Source organism: Rhinolophus ferrumequinum, chromosome 6, assembly GCF_004115265.2.
Source record: "Rhinolophus ferrumequinum isolate MPI-CBG mRhiFer1 chromosome 6, mRhiFer1_v1.p, whole genome shotgun sequence".
Classification (NCBI taxonomy): Eukaryota; Metazoa; Chordata; class Mammalia; order Chiroptera; family Rhinolophidae; genus Rhinolophus; species Rhinolophus ferrumequinum.
In genome coordinates, this window is record NC_046289.1 from 34,785,110 (window position 1) to 34,804,277 (window position 19,168).

A 19,168-nucleotide genomic window follows, 5' to 3' on the forward strand; every position below is an offset into this window, starting at 1 on the left:
ATGTATTGGGGTGACATTGGCTAATAACATTATGTAAGTTTCAGGTGTACAGTTCTATAATGCGTCCTCTTCCCTCTACATTTTTTATTTCACAGGGATTTCAGTTTCCATCTTTCATTAATTGATTAATTAAAAATAAATGATCTAGTTGAACAAGATGACTTATTTGCGCAAATTTTTATCTTAGAGTATAAAGACTAGAATATAATAGTTTAGAGATCTAACCTTTTAGATTAAGAAGTTGGATTAGAAATGAAGTAAGTGAATTATCTACATCAAGCTTCTCATTTTGGGGATGCAGCTCTTTTGGATAAAAGTATAGAGATTATCAAAGTATATTGTTAGAAATCTATTGTGACTTGCCTAACCAGTAAAAGACTGGGAGAGAGTTAACACACAGGTTTCTTTATATTACATAAACAAGTAACTTTAAGAATATTATTTCTAGGTTCAGCTCAAGGATTTGCCCAGCCAGAAATTGAATCTGAGTTCCTGTATAGCTGTAGACTAATAACCATTGGTGACTTGCCAAACTAAAGTCTTTGTCCTGAGTAGTTCTTTAAGGAAGAATGTTGTTAACATATTCTAGATGGAATTTGGAGCAAACAGTGATTACAGTTAAAAGACATAGGAGGAATACAAAAATAGTGATCAGTCTTGTTAATCTCCATCTCTCACTTTAAAGTTTCTTTATGATAAGGTTTTGTCTGTCTGTACAAGAAACAATGGAAATTGAAAACACTGAAAGAAAATTAAATATTCTAAGTGAAATAAGACTTCATTTCATTCATCTCTCTGTTCATACTCCTAGACAAAGGCAAATTATATCTATTTATTTATGGGTAAAGTTATCTTGAATGTGAAAACAATTGGGAAGGTGTATTACCACTGATTATAGCAAACTTATTCCATCACTGCCTGATTTAAAGAAAAACCATTTAAAACAAAATAGAGGTGACTTTACAGACCTAAATAAAACCATGAGTTGCATAATAATTTGTTAATTAAAACCTTTTTAATTAATTGTTAAATTTATTTTCCCAAAAGCCCTATCCTTATTGGTAGAGAACTGTGAAGACATTTAAATGACAATTTGGCTTTGCAATGCCTTTAATTCCAGAGAACCAAAAGTCTAGGGATTTTAAATGCTAATTTAATTTTTATATTCTTGCTGACATTTGATTCTTATGCAAATGAATACTTTCCAGCTAATGATTTCATTAGACTATCTAAAAATTCTATGTCACACATTTGAATTTGATATAGCGTAAAGAAGGAATGCAGCACAATTTAGGATTTACTTTGGCAGTGGAAGAGATAATTATGTGGCTCTTCTAAATTCATCAGCAGAAGCCCTCTTATTATTAATGTCTGACAGTGAATATATGTTATTCAATTAAAAGTTAGGAGTGTTCTGAAATAAAGTTTTAATTAGACAAACGGAACTCTATTTCTAATTGGTCTATCTGAAAAAGTTAAATAGTCTTTATCCATGATTTGTTGATATATAATTAATGGCTTTTCTTAAAAGACAGCCAGAATGGAATTGTAAAGAGGCACTTACTGGCTATCAGACAATATAACCTCATCATTTTACCATCCGGGTTGTATTTGTATTTAGCTCTAAGGTAGCAAATTGAGGGACAATAAACTTAAGCAGTGATGGTAGTCTTAATTCACTAGAGAGCTGACCAGTTCTTTGTATGGAGAATTCTTTCCTCTTTACCTCCTTTCCTTTGTGTCTTTTATTTGCACCTCAGCCTCAGAAAGTTGAATGTATTTCTCAGGTCACACAGCATATTATCATCATTTGTCCATATTAAGCCCTTGGTTTTTGTTTGTTTGTTTGTTGGTATTTTTTGTTTTTTTATCTCCAATTTTTCTCCAGTCCCACCCCCACCGCAACCACAGGTACCAATCTAATGTATCTTATAAACCTCGAGTTATGCATTTATCTCTGTACCTGTCTTTGTACATTGTTTTTGATGTGTCTGTCAATATTGCCTTTACTAGATTAGCCTGTTGCTTGAATTCTTCTGCTGGGTATTGTCAGTGTCTTCTTCCTGCCCTAAGTATCCTCAGTATCTCCTCACCCACTCTGTCTTAGCTCTCCTAGTGTTACACCTTGCTATAAATATCCAAACAGCTACCTTCTAGCATTAAATGCTCCCAGCTCCGCCAGTCTTGCTGACCTATACTTCTCCCTGACCTACATGACGATGTTGTCCATGGCTAACTGTTCTCTGCTGTCTCTACTTGGCCTAACCTGCCCTGCCGTTGGCACTGGGAGAGACTTAGAACCAATGAATTGACCTTTGGCTTAATCTTTGGACAATTGGATGCTGTTGTAGATTGCAATAGCCCATTTTTGGCATAAGTGAAAACTGGCCCTCTTCTAAATAATGCTTTCAAGCTTTCTACTGCTTTAGTGGTCAAGAACTTCCTCTCCCATATCATATAACTTTGACTGGGTGGTTGGGTGGGACAGGGGATGGGAATGGTAAATTTTTGGAATAGTTTTGTAAAAATGCTGTGTTAGGGCTCAGTTAGGAAGTATACTGCTATAGCTATAATTTTGAAATTTTAGTGGATATAAGAATAACTTGAGGTACTTAATTACATATTCTGGAGCCTATTTCCAGTGGATCTGACTCGGTATGCCTGGAACAACCATATTAAGCAAGAATGTCAAGTGATTCTGTTGTAGTTGGTCTCTAGATCGTACTTTGAGAAATATTCCTCTGTGGAGTGTTCAGAACATATGCTTGGGGAAGGAAAGGTTCTGCTAGTACTAGAATAGATGCAGGGTAGAGCTTCATGATTTTCAAATACCTTTTGGGTCTTTTATGATGCTTGCCTTGTTTTCCTTAAGCATTTTAGTAAGCTTGGAAGTCATAATGGGAAATATGGCAGGAACTATATACTTTTATATCCCATTCTATCCCGTAATGTTCCACAAACACCAAATTTACTAGAGTCTGTTGGAGCTCAGTGGCCTACCCTGATCATGCATATCATTGAATGTCTTCAGGAGAGATAGTTCCAGAGAATTGACCTTTACAGTGTCATATTTGCGTTGATCCAGCTCAGCAAAGAGCCAGTATGGCTAGCAGCAATTCAGAGTCATACAAGTATGAGAGAATGGGTCAGGTTCCTGGAGTTGTGTGACAATCATTCAGATATGATTGCACCCCAATACAACACATATGAAAAAATAGTGTTCCTCTGTTGGGGCATTGTCACAGGCTGGTGGGAAAAAAGTCTTAGAGTACCTGCATCTGTATTCTGGGAAGAATGAACATACCCCATCAGAAGTGGAATATTTCCATGGGACTACGAGTGCACTGGAAGTTTTGATACTTCCAGCATGTCTAAGGAATACTTTGCTTAGTTCCTGGTTTCTGGACAGAGTCTAGGAAGACCATAGGCCTTGCTAAAGGAGCAAAGTGCCAGTTCTGAGGCAGACCACAAATTCTAAGACCTATAGGAAAAAGTGGAATACTTATTACACACAGGGTTACAGTTTTTTAGTGAAACGAAATAGTTATCATGAGTAGCTAATTCTCAAGTTTGGCCACTAGTTTCATTTCCACTGGGGCAATGAAGGCTGCTGCAGTGTTTGGCTCCTGGGAATGTCATCTACATAGAATGCAATGGGCACGGAGCTCTATGGAACATTTTTAATGCAGTTACACTGGGGGCAATTTGCAGCAGAAATAGATGTGGTCCCTAGTTATTAGCCAAAGTTTATAGTTCCTGAAACTCCTTAGGTTGGTCAAACTTGTTGGGGAACTGTAGGGTGATAGATACAGGTGCTGGGGTTGCTCTATGATGAGATTCTTCCTTTGGTAGGGACCTCATTACACCAGACCTGATTTTTTTTCCACTCCCCTCTCAACTGGGGGCTTAGAAATGGCATAGTGGCTTGCCTACCTGAATGCAAAGAGGAAGAGAAAGGTGGAGTCAGGTTAGCCTACGTACATCATTTTAAGATGATCCCTAAGGAAGCCACCAAGTTTAAGAATAATAATGCAGATACCTGAGCTAGTACTTAAGGGGCATTGAGTCAGCTCCAATCAGTAGGCACAATGATCTGGACAAACTCACATCTATCTCCACTTAGGTGGCCCAATGGACTGACTATTCAGAACTTCCTTAAACTCATTATCTAGAGCGGTTTTATTCCATTCCAAACTGAGTGAGCTAAAAGAAATGAGCAGTCTAGGCCAGAACTTAGCTATGGCTCTGCTATTGACACTGAAGCTTCCACATCCAGCCACTACTGCTGGGCGTCCTTCAAAATCCATTCCAGTTAGGCTGTCAATTCCTCATCATAGCCAAGAAGGAGACTGTATTTATTATCACTGGAGATTTTAATATCTAACCCTCCTGAAGAGATGGTTTATGAGGAAACCCAAATTTCGAGGCCTCAGTGCTGAAATGTTTCAGACTTTAAGGCACCTGGGCTTCAACATATTTAGGAATGCGATGACCTTCCATGGCCTTGGGTATTCCCCAGTGGTATTCCTGTATTAGTATTGGGGGTAAGGGGCAGAGTAGGCAGGGATTGACAGAACCTGAGACGTTAACTTCGGAGACTGCAGATGCCACAGCTACACAAAAGCCTCTATCTCGTGGGTGACAGATATAGAATGTAGGAAGCCAAGGAGTGGAGGGCTAGTGACAGGTTTATTTGGGAAATGGGTGGAGACTTGCAAGGTGGAAGGAGACTGAAGTGAAACTAGGGAAGGCCAAGTCACCAGAAGTGAAGCCATATTTGAGGAAGAACACAAGACAAACAGGGATTGAAAGCTGAAATCAAATCACTCCATCTGCAGAAGGAAAATAAAGGTCAAAACGAGGACCCAGGCTGTCACAAGATCTGGAGGTGCCTGGTGGAGCCCCTGGGTTGATATCTCAGATCTGGTATGGAGAAGCAGCGTCCCTTGGAGGAGGTGACCTTGCTTAGTCTAAAGGATCCTCTGTGTGTCTTCTTCTAGTGGTTGTCCTCACACTTCATGCATTTATTTAGCCATAATGTATTAAGTATCTACTATATGCTAGTCACTTTTATAAAATGTGCAAGTAAAACAGTGAGAAAAAAGACATCCAAGAATTCAATGATACCCTGTTTAACACAACATATAGGAAGAAGTTTATTTTTACAGAACCAAAATAACTCTTAGTCAGCATGTATCAGTCTTCACAACGCTCGCTCGTTCACAACTTGGCTCCTCGCAGTGCACCCAGCTGGTGAGCCCAGCACTGCTGTCTCTTAGCATTTCCTAACCAACCCGGGGCATTGTGGCCTGTGGCGGCTCTGTGTCCACTACTAGTTCACTGTTTTGTTCCTGTCAGCATAGCTACTTAAAATCCTGTGGCCATTTGTGCTTTATGTGTGTCCTGCTCAGGTGCAGTGTTAAACGTACCTTCTTTCTAAGACAATTTAGTTTTCAGAAGCCCAACTTTCTACAACGGTGTGTAAAAGCATCCTTTATGATTGGTAGTTGGGACACCTGCATTGTGAGTTAAGCTTTAAGTAAACCAATATCTATTACGGGATCAAACTCATCTCAAAGAAACACTAAAAACTTTCCCTTCAGAATAATTTAGAACCATTAATTGAGTGCTGACTGTGTGTCAAGCATTGTGCTGAATACGTAATAGTATTTATGAAGCACTTAGTATATGTCAGGCATTATGTTAAGTGTCTGACACCGACGTTATTGTGTCATTCAACCTTCACAACAGTCTTGTGGAGAACATACCATTATTCCAATTTTGCAGATGAGAAAACAGGCACAGTGAATAGCTTGCCGAAGTTCTCACAGCTAGACCATGACAGAGCTGGGGTCCAAATTTAGGCAGCATGACTACAGGGCTCCTGCTAACCTTAAAATTATGATCCACCTCATGTAACCTTTTCTTGTGTTGAGCCACTGAAATTTCAGAGTTAGTATGTTACTGCATTATAGCCTATCCTAACCTGACAGAGGAAGTATTCAATAAATGAAGAACAAATAAAGAGGATATGTATTGAATAAGTTGTGTTGCTGGAACTAATCAAGAAGCTTGATCCACAGTCTGTAGGAGGTTCTACTTTCATAGCTACCTGCACAAAAAAGACAGTATCATCAGATTATAAGCAGTCTGCCTCGTGATTACACTCTTTCTACAACTATCTTTAAAACGTATTACCTTAAAATGCTCATTTGGTAATTTACTATGCATGTAGTTTCATTTTTCTTCCAGGTAAAATAATTTGAATTTAGGTATGAGAGCTGCATTACTCATTAAACGGTATACATGGGGTTTTCTTGATGTAGTCAGATGCATAATCCCTATCTTTCTCTGGCTTACTGACAACGTGTAGTGCTCCTTTCATGAATTAATGTTTGATGCGTAAGATAACCTTACATGTATAATTTACAAGCAAAATTTATTAGTATCTGAAGGATGCTGTCTGATTACCTTAGAGACTTTTCATAAACTTCTTTTTTTCTTGGAAAATTCAGAAAAGATGAAAAAGTTTGAAGAAGAAAACCAATATTTCCACAATTTTAGAGATAACTTCTGTTACAATATTACAATCTGCAAGGATTGTTGAGCATGTTCACAGTTTGCTGAAATGTATTCAGCCCTGGGGAAGTTAAACATCTTCCTCTGACTGTGAAGTGCCTGCAATTGCAATCCTGCAGGCTGTCATCCCAGGGCAGTGGGGAGTGCTGGGTCAATCTCCCCTTATCAGAATCTAAGCTCAGCTTAGGAAAGCTGTCTGATAATTCACTATGTGATAAGAGCATTCTATGAATGCTGAGTTACCTATTTGGGGAGGCTGCCATTTGGCAGTACTGACCTGCCAAATTTATATAAAGTCAAAATGTTGACTTTCCAACACCGGTGACAGGCTAGAGCAACATTTGGCAGGAAGCAGGAAGATCTAAAGTCTCCAGAGTTAAGATACACAGGAAGCCATGATTCTGTTGAAGAGTAACATTATTCCAGAGTATCTAGATGTTTCTGCAGAGGAATTGTTTCTCTACATAAGATAATTGGTTAATTCCTCAACTAATATTCTAGTATGCTGTGTCCATTTCAAAGTTCAGGGTTCTCCTTTTTCCTTATTTCCTCAGTTGAAATGAAACAGACCCAGAGTGTTTCTGTCTCTTTGCTGACAATGTGCTAGGTATCCTGGATGACGTTCATGCTAAGGACTTTTGTCTGGACCTCCACTTAGATTATTTTCCCAGTCGGGACAAGCATATCCTGATTTATCACTGTCTTACACCTGTAACCAAATAGGGCTGCAGTGGGATGGGTGAATCACTACTCAGGACAGTTCCTCAGTGCATCCAAGCCACAGAGTTTGTGTGGTCCTATCTGCTCTGTGACACCAGAGGTCAAACATGTATTATGGTGTTTATGGAATTATAAATATGATCTGGCTCTGAGTCCTTCCATATCAGTCAGTATTCCTCTCAGTTTTCCTTGGCACTCTCATGTAAACTTAAGCCACTGCCAAGTACTGTTTCAGGTCCCCACTTACAGTGGAGTTCCTGCTTAGTCCCTAAATTTGATGGGAAGGCAGATTTATGGATAAAGAGCTCCACGAAAGGAAAGAAAGAAAAATAATTTCTCCTCAGGCCAGCCTAACCCGAAAGAAGGCCCAGGGACCTGAGATTTCCTAATATATTTGTCAGGCTTGAGGATGAGGCCATGTTACTTCACAAAGTCCACAGACCCTTGGAAGATGGTATGGCACTTTTCCCTAGGAGAAGTTGGGCCATATGAATCGGGCTAGAGCCCTTCAAGTTGGAACTAACCCCCAAAAGTACGAGTCATCCACTAATCTGAGGTTTCAGTGATTGCAGTCTAAAGTTAGAAGAAAACTTGTTTTTGCTAAGGAGCCACTGAGCTGTCCAGGGTTCTGACTGCCTGCCAGACCTCAGGACCTTTCCTGTCCTTAGTCTTGATGCTGGTGATGTTGCTTTAAATTCTGAATATGTTGGGTGTAGTCTGTGGGCACTAATCTTAACTACCTCTGTAGTTTATTTACCTCGAGCTCTGGTGAGCCAGGCTTTCGTTAATGACATTGCAAACTGGAAAATTGATTATATTGTGTTAGGGCTTTTCAGTTGGAGAGCATGAATTTTAGAGTCAGAAAACTTAGGCTTTAGTAACAATTGCATTAGCCATGTGATTTTAAAGAAGTCTTTGAAGATTTTCCAGAATTATTTTTCAGAATTATGTTGCAGAAAAATATCTGCCACATAAATGACAAAATTATGATACAAAGAGTGTTTAAAAAATTTGCGAAAAAAAGTCTGACTGGAAAAGTAAACACTGGACACAAAAGCAAATTCACAAAATAAGAAAGACAAATTACCCACATGATATATAAAAATTAACTCAAAATTGACCAAAGACCTAAAAATAAGATCCAAAACTATAAAATTCTTAAAAAAAAAAACATAGTTGTAAATCTTTTGACTTGGATCAGGCAATAATATTTTAGATATGACACCAAAGTAAGCACAAGTAACAAAAAATAAAATAGGTGAATTGGACTTCATAAAAATTAAATGTTTTTGTGCTGCAAAGGACACCATCAAGAAAGTGAAAGGACAATCAAAAACAGAGGGACATATTGCAAATCATATATCTGATAAAGGATTTGTATCCAGAATATATATGAAAAAAACTTTTACAATTCAACAATAAAAAGACAAATAGCCTGATTTAAAAATGGGTATAGGATCTGAATAGACATCTCTCCAAAGAAGATATACAAAAGGCCAATAGGTACATGAAAAGATGCTAAATATCATCAATAAATAAAAAACAATATGTGATACTACTTCACACCCACTAAGAAGGCTATAATAAAAAAAAAAAAAAAGCAAAACACAGATAACAGTGCTGGCAAGGAAAGGATGTGTCAAAAACTTATCTTACTAAGTCAATAGGATGCTCCCACACTTGTATTCTTTCCTACAAGTTCAAAAGTAGGTCCCTGGCCTGGGTGCTGATAAACTTGTATATAATCCAGAAGAGACAAATACTTGGAGTGTGTTGCCATGCACGCTTCACTTACCGGAATATAGCTATCACTTATCCCTGACACTCTTTCCTACTGGATTTGAATATAACCAAAGACTCTGTCAACACAGAGTTCCAAGCATCTATTACTAACCAATCAATGACTTCTGTTTGCCATTCCTGGTATATGCTATTTCATGTTAAAATGTGTGTGTGTGTGTGTGTGTGCATGTGTGTGTGTTTTATCCAACTACGTAGAAGAACCTTTGAAATATATCTATCTTTATGTGAGGTTTGTCTTTCAGAATATAGAAACTATTAGTAGAAACAGACCATTAGTAACTCAATATAGGGGATCATTCTTCATCTAATTTGCTTTAAATGCCTGAAATGTTTACCGTTGACTTTTTGCATATATAAATACTCAGACAGACAGAGTTTTTACTATTATAAACCATTTTCTGGAAATAATTTGGCATGTGCTATTATAAGGTTGGTGCAAAAATAATTGCAGTTTAAAAGGTTAAAAATAATTGCAAAAACCGCAATTACTTTTGCATCAACCTAATATATTTTAATTAATAATATTCTTTACATATGTCAACCCATTTAGTGCTTCCCCCAAACCTGAGGCAGAAGGTACTATTAAAATATACAGGTTACAGTTGAGGAAACTGAGGAACAGAGCTACTGAGTGACTTTAATGTTGAGGCTGGAAAGGATTTCCTCCTGGTTCAAGTTTGTTACTTGCTGTACTCTTTTTGCAGGTCCCCACACCTCTTTCCCCATGATGCAAGGTTTGGTCTGAATTAAGAAGCTAGTGTTAAATAAATGCTCCTTACCAGATTCATGCTCTTAAAACAATGAACAAAATTCCTTTTCCAAAAAACAATAGCTAAAGAGAAAATCTGACAGTTCTTTTGTCTCAACTCTTCTTGCTAAGAATCCTTTCCAAGTGCCAACCCTGTTTTCTTTATTTCAAAGACATTTCAGAGCAATTCATAACTTACAGAAACTATGCAAGCCTTGGAATTCACATGACTATGTGTTGTGCCCATAAATTTTCAATTTAGTCAAGCTTTGTCAGTTCACAGGGGTGAAATTGTAAAATAAATGAGACTAATAAACATTGGTAATTTCAAACCATAGCATAAACCTGAAAATTTCTTCCACCAAATAGATAATTATTTGCATATATCCAGAGGTGAAACCTAATAAGTAAAAATAGCTTTGAAAATTGCTAAAACTGAAACAGTGTGCACACCTTTTTTTCAGCTGAGCAAAATAGAATCATTTATCAAAATGGAATTTTAATTAAACTGGAAATGGAAAATTTCTATCAAAATGAAAAATTTCAGTTTCCTCAAGCAAGTAAAATCTAAATTATTTACCTGGCTCTTTCCTCCACATATTCTTAATTAGAGTATTGATCAGTACCTGATGAAATATAGAAAATACTTAGAATCATATTCCCAAACTCCTTATCAATTTAGGCATAAAGAAGTTAGAGGCTTGCATAGTTATTCCAGATTTTAAATGATGACTTTCATTAATGTTTCTCAGAGAAACAAAATAGCATACTCCATATTACTTTGTATGTAATTGCCTTACCATAACAATTCTCAAAGATTCAGTGCCCATCAATAACCACTTAATGCTTATACCATTAGAATTTTCTGTCTTCTTGGCATGTTATCAATAATGAAAATGTGAGAAATTTCTGTCTGGTATTTCTAATGCTTTAGGGAGTTCTAAACAATTGATTTGAAAAATCTCACAAGTGCCTCTGATTATCCAACATGATTAAGTCCCATGGAGAGACAGCAGTGGAATCTTAAAGATTTCTTAAACACGCTCATTTTTTTCTATGGAAAGATTTAAAAAACCATGATGATTCATGAGAACCAAGAATTTTTTGGTGGTGGTTGTTGGAGGGGGTAATTTTTTAGGGCTTTATTGAGATAAAATTGATATATATTAAATTGCACATACTTATAGTGAACAATTTGATGAGTTTTGACATATGTATAGACCCGTGAAGCTATTACCACAAGATAATGAACACGTCCATCATAATTTTTGAAGATATCAATAATATAAAATTTTGGTGATCATTAGCTTCTCAGGGACATCTGGCACTAGTAACCATATTTAATGTCTATTAAGTGATCACATTTTATCTAATTTATTGTCACTGAACATCTTTTAAATATTACTGTACTAGCAGAACAAAGACTGGGAAAAATTTAGGCTTTTAAGTTTCAGCATTTTTGAGGAGCATCTGAATGGTGCTGAAGTCAGCTTTTGAATATAAAAAATCAACAGGTATGAAATCCGCAATATGCTTATGATGGCTTAGCGGTCCCACAAAGCTGCCCAGAAGGTCACCTCATGCCCCGCCTTTTCTAGAGAGGAGCAGCAGATAAGCCACCCTCTGTGTTGGACTGAACCTCATATTTTCCCAACGACATTATTTTATAGACAACTTGGGAGTCAATAAAGCATGATACTTGTTTGAAAATATGGGTCTACATATGGGAATACTACATTATAAGGCAAGTCACTTCTCTCCTCTGAGTTTCACTTATCTGTCAAATATCTTCTACCTTATCAGGGAGAGGAGCTGTGAAGGGAAAAAAAAAAAGAGTAGAAGCACCAAGCTTCCTGGAATGTCCAACTTCTCAAATGAAATAGCACAAATAAATATAACACAGACAGCTTATAATTTGTATGGCTTTGGCTCAGTGTTTCTGTAAAGAAACATAGCTGCTTTTTGTCCTGCTTGTGACATCCTATGTGCCCTCAGTGCAGGTAAGGATGAGGTCTGACAAGGTTTTTTCTGATAGCTCTTTCCTGTACTCCACTATTTTCAGCCCTGTTCTGGAAACAATTTAACGACGCAGCATTTAACCTCGGGGTTGCAGATCCCTTGTCACCGTCTGCCACCAACACCCATCTCCACCCCACTCCGCCCCCCGCCCTGCACAGACCTACGTCCCCTCCAGAGCCATACTGGTCACCCACACAACTGTGGCCATGAGGGCTCCAGCTTCCCTTTTTTGGCCTCTGGTCCTAGGACACCAGTCAAGGCTTAACTTTATGAGACGGGAGGGCGGCTTGCCTAATCAGTCACGCTCCAGCTGGGGGCTGCTTCTACCTGCGCGTCCTCTCCTTTGATTCCTCCCCAAAAGAGAGGAAGGCTCAAGTGGGTTTGGCACATGTCCCAAAAGGGGCCTGCCATCAGCGGGCCTGGGGCTATCGTGCTCCCAGGAGGACGCGGCCGAAGCAGGCCTTTTTCACCTGCGTAATCACAGGCTTGGGAGCAGCGGCGGCGGCGGCGGCGGCGGCGACTGGAGTAGGAGGAGGAGCGCAGGCGGCGGCGGCGGCGGCGCGGGGCCGGGAGGAGGAGGAGGGGAGGAGGAGGAGCTGAAGCGCCCAGAGCGGCAGGCGGCAGCTCGGCCGGAGTTGCAGCAGCGGCGGCGGCGGCGCGGACACCGCAGCCTCCCCAAGCCCGGAGTCCCGGCGGGGACAACAGGAGGGAGCGCCCGCCGCTTGGCCACCGCACCTCGGCCCCGCCAAGCCGTTGTCGCCGTCCCCAGGGACCGCCAGCCATGGCCGCGCCGCCGGTTACCCAAGACGAGCTGCTGCCGCTGGCCAACCCCGGGTCCCAGTGGTTCGGGGACCGGGGGGAGGGGGAGGACGAAGCGATGACGCCGAAAGGGGACAAGCCGGCGCCGCAGGCGGGGGAGTCCGGCCAGGGGTTGGGCTCCGGGGCCGGGGAAGTGGCGCCGCGGGAACTGGGCTCGGGCCCCGCCCGGCCGCCGCCCGTTGCCATGGAAACTGCATCCACAGGTAAGGCGGGCACTACCCCGCAAATGGCGTCGGGGACCCGGGTCCCCCCGCCGGTCCCCGTCTCCGCAGCCCGCCTCTGCACCTTCCTCACTTTCTGTAGCGTGAGCACCAGCCTCACCTCCCCCGCCCCTCAACCCCTTTCTGTAAATATTAGCCGACTGATCGAAAACAGGAATTTTATTTTTCCAAAGACTCGGAAGAAAACAAAATACTATTGATCCTTTTATTTAATGATCATCATTACTTCAGCTTTTGAAATGGTCCTCATAGGCAAACCGCAGCATCCTGGCGCTGGCGCGCCCGTGTACCCCGTGTACAAGTTTCTTCCTTCTGCCAAGGGGTGGGGGGCTGTAGGGCCCTCTTGGCCACTTGCTATGATTTTGGGGGGCGTGTTTGCACTCAGCGTGCGCGCGAGTGACCGAGGACGCTGACAACAAAGCGACGGGCAGGCCCGCTGCCGCTAGACCCGGCTCTGTCCCGGGCAGAGGTGACTTTTAACTCTCCCTCACCCCTTCCCTCCTTGAATCGCCACACCCTATTTCCCGGTTTTCCCTCCCCTCCTTCATCTCCCCCTCTCCCCGCGCAGAAAACAGAAATCCCAAGGTATATGTGCCTAATTCTGGAGGAACAACATTGCGAGAGGGTTGGGAGTTGTGGCGGCCCCCCCCCCCCCACCCCCAGAACCCTTCGTTCCCAGCCGCCCGGATGCCCCTATCTGGCAGGGAGCACTGAAACTTGGAACCCCTTAGAGTGGCCGGCCTAACTGTGATGATAAAGGACTTGAGTGGTGGTGAGTGCATGAGCTACAGTTTACCAGCAGTCTGAACCCGCCCGGGGAATTTTAAAATTGCCCCGGGTTCGTCCTCCCTTCACTTGACTCCCCCACTTTCTAGCTGGAGCTCTCTGGTGCCCCGAGGGGACCAGGGGATCTGGACATCTTGGCCGAAGGATGCAGGATGCAGGATGCATATTTTGGGGACGGTCTGCCGGCCTGGTTAGCTTTGTGTTTCCAGGGAGTGGGGTAGAGGGTGCTGTGTTGTGTTGTTCCCTAACAACGCTTTGTTGTGGTGGAATGGGAGTGTGTCGTTTTGGAAATGTAGCTTTTGAGAGCCTGGGGTGGTGGGTGCTCCCAGAAGACGGGAAAGGCAGCGGGATTGGCATTCCGGCTCTTGGCAGCTTATTTAGGGGAACCCCTTTCTTAATCCACCTCCTCTCTTAAGGGTCATGTGGAGTGGTTTTAAGTAACTTTAACTGTGCTCTAGTACCAGAGTTGAGCGGAGAAGAGATTTGGGGAATGCGTTGAATAAAACATGTTAACATTGTGAAGGGAAGAGAAACAGCTGGGACCATATACAAGGGAAAAAAAGAGAGAAAAAGAAAAACCCATTTGTCATATGTTATTATATGGCAGGGGAGAGGATTTAAGACTAAGAATGGCTGCCTAGCCTGTCTTTCAACTTTTTCATCTAAATGAAGAAGAAGAAGGAAAAAAACTCTTTATAATTGCAAAATAAGGTGGCAAAAGATAACAGACAAATGAAGGTACCTTTTGTATTGGCTTACCATTACCATTCTTTATTGAGGGTAGCTCATGATTCAGAACCTTTATCCACTGTGATCAAAGTAAATTATTTCTTTATAGACGTTACCTACCTCCCATTAGTGTCACTAAGGTTAAGTGAACTAGAGAAAGGAAGCTAAGAACTATGTGTTCAGTACCATATTACCCACTAAAATGAGTTGCCATATATAAAATGCTTAGAACAACTCCTGTCACAAAGTAGGCATTTGCAGTTTTTAGCATCATCATTATTATTATTACAGAAATAGTTTACTTTGTTGACTGTCTCAGGGTTTTCCTATTCTAGGCAGCAAATACACTGATAAAATCAAAGGTGATGTTAAGTCGGGATGGGAGGAAATTGAAGGGAGGGGAAAGGGGCACATGTTGTGCATATTTATATAGAAACTTTTTTGTTTATTCTGCTTGAAGGAATTTCTCATATAGCTGTTGATTGTTTAATGACTTAAATTTGTATGTTTCTTATTTGGTAGAAATGTGGGGATGTTATAAGACACACAGATGCCAGCAATGATATCTAAATAAATAACTGGATCTTGAAATATCCAAATAGAGTCTGGGCCAGGTTCCTTGTCTGTTATTTTGGCAGTTCTATTGCAATATGCGAAGTCAGCACGTGTATGTTCAAGTTTATCAGAGACAGAATCAGAGGAAGCCTATTAAACACATGCTCTACTTTTTAAAAAAGAATGGTCCTCTTTGGGACTCACAGTAACTAAGAAGTAACTTAGACTCTGAGTATAGTATACTGTAAACAGATTTCAGGCTTTTTTTAGATGGAATTATAAAATGTAAGACAAATATTGATATTTTAAAAACTTTTCTTTTCTGAAAAACACCTCCAATCATGGCCTCTGGACAGAAATTCTGTTATTTATTTTATACGTTTATGGTAATTAAAGTTCCTAAAGAAACATTTCTAAAAATATTTCCCAGTAGTGTCTTCGAATGAATATATGTTTAAACATCATTAAAGCTGCACTACAAAACTCCATCCGTACTGTATTTTCAGGTATCCTTATTGCTTCTGTTCTTTTTTTGGTAGTGTTCTTAACAAAAACCACTTTCTTCTAAAGCTATATTTTTTCATATCTAAAATTTATAATGAACATGCTAAATTATGTCTATTGCCAAGGAAATATTTAATACACCATGTGTAAACTACAACATGTTAGAGTTGTTAATCATGAATCAGTGCCATCATCTAATAAGTTTATACAAAGCATGTTAGGAGCAACTGTTTTTTTTTGTTTGTTTTTTTTTCATGATCAGTTATTTTATTCCTGGAAACTATTCAAAAGGAGCATAGAATAACACAAGGATAGAATGGCCCTTTGTTTAAGGAGGAATTTAAAATAGAATTTGAACAAAATGCAATGGTAAGAAGTAAACTCAATGGCTGCTTTGGAAATAAACTTATTGACTGCTTTATGCATGGAAGGCAAAATGAAGAACAGAATGGTGAATGATCTGGATATATTAGTCCAGTATGATTTGCTTCAGAAATACTGACTTTTAGATAATTTGACTTCAATTTGTAGATGATGGATAGAAAAGAAAAGAGAGATTTTTCCCTATTTACCTTACTTGGACCCACAGTGCTCATACATTTACATTTTTCAAATATTGAATGTGGTAGATACTCTATTGGAAAAAAAACTACTCATATATCATTATTTAAATAACTTTTGGAATGATTATATATCCAAGTTTATTTTGCTTTATATCATAAATTATATGAGACACATTACCAGTCATCCTCTAAAATCCATATGGAGGCTAGATTGACTGTCTTGACTTATAGATGTGTTTGGTAGATACACGTCCACTTTTTTATTTGGCGTCATTCCCAGTAATCCTCTTCAGAAGGTGTAAATTCCAGTCTTCTGTTTTCTTTCATCTTTTAAGAAAGCAACAGTTCTATTGAAATGGGAAGGAACACTATACTTGCTTTTACAATATTTTACAGAACATAGAAGAAGAATAAAAGAGTTTCTATTGCAATTTATTTCTCTGGACATAGCCTCTGATTACAATCAATAACATTTCTGGCAGTAAGTATGGTATATGTCCTTTTACATGGGGAATTGAAATTATGTTAAACTAAAATTTAAAACACACACCGCCTCAAAATACATGGATAAGTACATTTTATCAAGGTTTTCAGCGTAACTTCCTTTTCATGAGCTCTCTGTTCCAGGAAACCCATCCTGCTCATTGCTCCTCAAATATACCATAGGCCTCCCTGCCCCCTTCTCTTTTTTAGGCTGTGCATGTACTTCTGATTTTGAGGGTTTGGAGAATAGTTGTGGGTTATCTTGCCCATCTGTCTATCCTGGATAGCACAGATTATGGAAAGTTTCTATTGTCTGTAAAGTGATAAACCATTGCTGTTCAATTCAATTTAGTAAACATGTATTGAATGCCTCCTTTGTGTAAGGATCCATGCCCAACAGAGGTTGTGGTTTCCTAGAACACGTGAGCCTCTTTGTTTCACATTCGTATTTAGTTTAAACAGTTCCTTTTGTGTCATTTTTTATTTTCTTCATTCTCAAGTCATTGCTGGAAGCTAGACTAAAAAGGCATTATAATAATCTAACATGGGCACAAGGGTAGGATTTAGTTTTCTAAGGTCTGAGCAACACAGGATAAATAAATAGGAGCACAGATTGCTCAGACAACATAGCTGGGGGAAAATAAGACCGATATCTATCTATCTATCTATCTATCTATCTATCTATCTATCTATCTGCACATCTGTCTGATTCTGTCATCTTCATAGAAATAACTGTGACTGACTATTACTCAGAGATCTTTAGATTAGTTCATTTTGCTTTTATTTTAAAGTGGAAGTAAATTATTCCAGTGGTGACTAAGGGAACTTTGAAAAAGGGACTACAACAGTATTGTAGGCTTGTTGGCGATCACTTCATAAATTATATGAATGTCTCATCATTATGCTGTACACCTGAAACTAATGTAAAATAATATTGAATGTCACCTATAATTTCAAAAAAAGGTCATGGGGATGTGTAGTACAGTATGGGTAATATAGTCAATAATGTTCTAGTAACTTTATACTGTCAGGTAGGTAGTAGACTTGTTGGGGTTATCGCTTTGTGAGTTACGTAAATGTCTGATCACTATGTTGTTCTATATGCCTGAAACTAATTGAGAGAGAGAGAGAGAAAAAAAAAGAGAGAGAGAGAGAACGCGCGTGCATGCGCTCCTGGAAAAGAAGGTGGGTCAGACCACAAAGAGCCTTATAGATCAGGATAAAGATTTTGTTCTTAAATCTGAAAGCAATATGAAGAAATAAAGGATTTTATTCAAAATAGTGACATTAAAAAAGGAAAAGAAAACAGGACTGAATTATAGAGGGAAGCGAAGGAGTGAGTGTTTGAGTGAGAGATTAAACAGGGGATATAGTTATTGAGGAGACGGGGAGACTGAGGTGGAGTGGAAGACAAGGTCAGCGGAGGGGCGGAGTCCAGAAGATGGCAGCAAGGCCAGAGTGAAATAATCACCTGTGTGATTACTGAAAGCACAAGAACCATGACAGAGATTGGAGAGTGACAGTGAACCAGGTGCTGCTATCTTTAGGAAAGAACAGATGGGTCTGGGCTTAAAAGCTAGGGGTTTTTAGAGGGGAGGGAAGAACAGTTGCCTGTAAAATTACAGTCTTGGCTATAGGTTCTGCAAACTCTATTTAACACGTACAGAACGTAGGAGATGCAACCGAAATAGTTCACTGTGGGGGATGGGAACGTTGAGGATTGTAATTAACTAAATATGAGCTAGTGGTCTGGTGAAATTACTAAAATATCTTACGTAATTTTAGGTAGCATTAATAGAAAGCCTTGGGTACACATTATATGAGGTAATAGTTTCCCTAGCTTCTGTTCCAGGAAGGCCAAATTTGGAATCTCGTACCAAACAGTAGGTGCCAGGCTTTGTGAAACGTCAGTGAGCTATAAAATGGTGAGAGAAGGATGAATAGATTGCTGAGGCTTCAGAGAAAATGCCATTTGAGAAATGGTTGAGGAGTTAAAAATCTTTAGTGAGAAGAAAAGAAGAATGAAAGGAGATCTGAAAGTTAAATTCAAATACTAGAAAAACTCTTATTAAGCAAAGAAAGAAGATTTCACCTAGGTGATTTCACAGGGCAGAATTGGGACTGGTGGGGCAATCCATTTCTACATAACGAAAGAGAAAGCTCTAATAATTAGAACTGCCCAGAAAAGAGGTAGATTACCTCCCAGTTACTGATATTCTTAAGAGCAAAGTTGCTTTTTATTGGAGGGAACTTAGAAAGAAAGGTGTTAGCTATACTTCCCTAAAGGAACACAATACCCCTCACTTTACATTGTGCTTGTTAACATGGGCATCATTTCTCAAAAGTGAACAGCAAGCTAATGGAACCAGAAATAGTGTACATCACAAAAACCACAGTTAGCTTCACACTGACTACATAAAATGCGCTCTCCACAAAATTGTGGCCGTCTTTAAATTCTTTTCTAGCTCTCCATGGTGGAGAAAAACGCCATAATGTAACATACTTGCTTCTTATGAACTATACAATTTTATCCACTTTTGGGTTATTAACCTAAATGTGAAACATGATATCTGCAAGCATCTCTTTTACTTATTCTTTTTCCTGAACTATCATTTTACATTTTTTCTGTTGTATCTAAT

At 39.6% G+C, this 19,168-nt stretch overlaps 1 protein-coding gene across 1 annotated transcript in view; it reads left to right on the plus strand.

Annotated features, from left to right (window-relative positions):
* Window positions 1-12,499: 12,499 nt before the first annotated feature.
* RTN1 (reticulon 1) overlaps window positions 12,500-19,168 on the plus strand; it is a 172,240-nt gene continuing 165,571 nt past the window's right edge. The window contains exon 1 of the mRNA XM_033108154.1: window positions 12,500-12,891. Coding sequence (XP_032964045.1) covers window positions 12,651-12,891 — 241 coding nt within the window. The 5' untranslated portion in view covers window positions 12,500-12,650. The remainder of the gene's footprint in view (window positions 12,892-19,168) is intronic.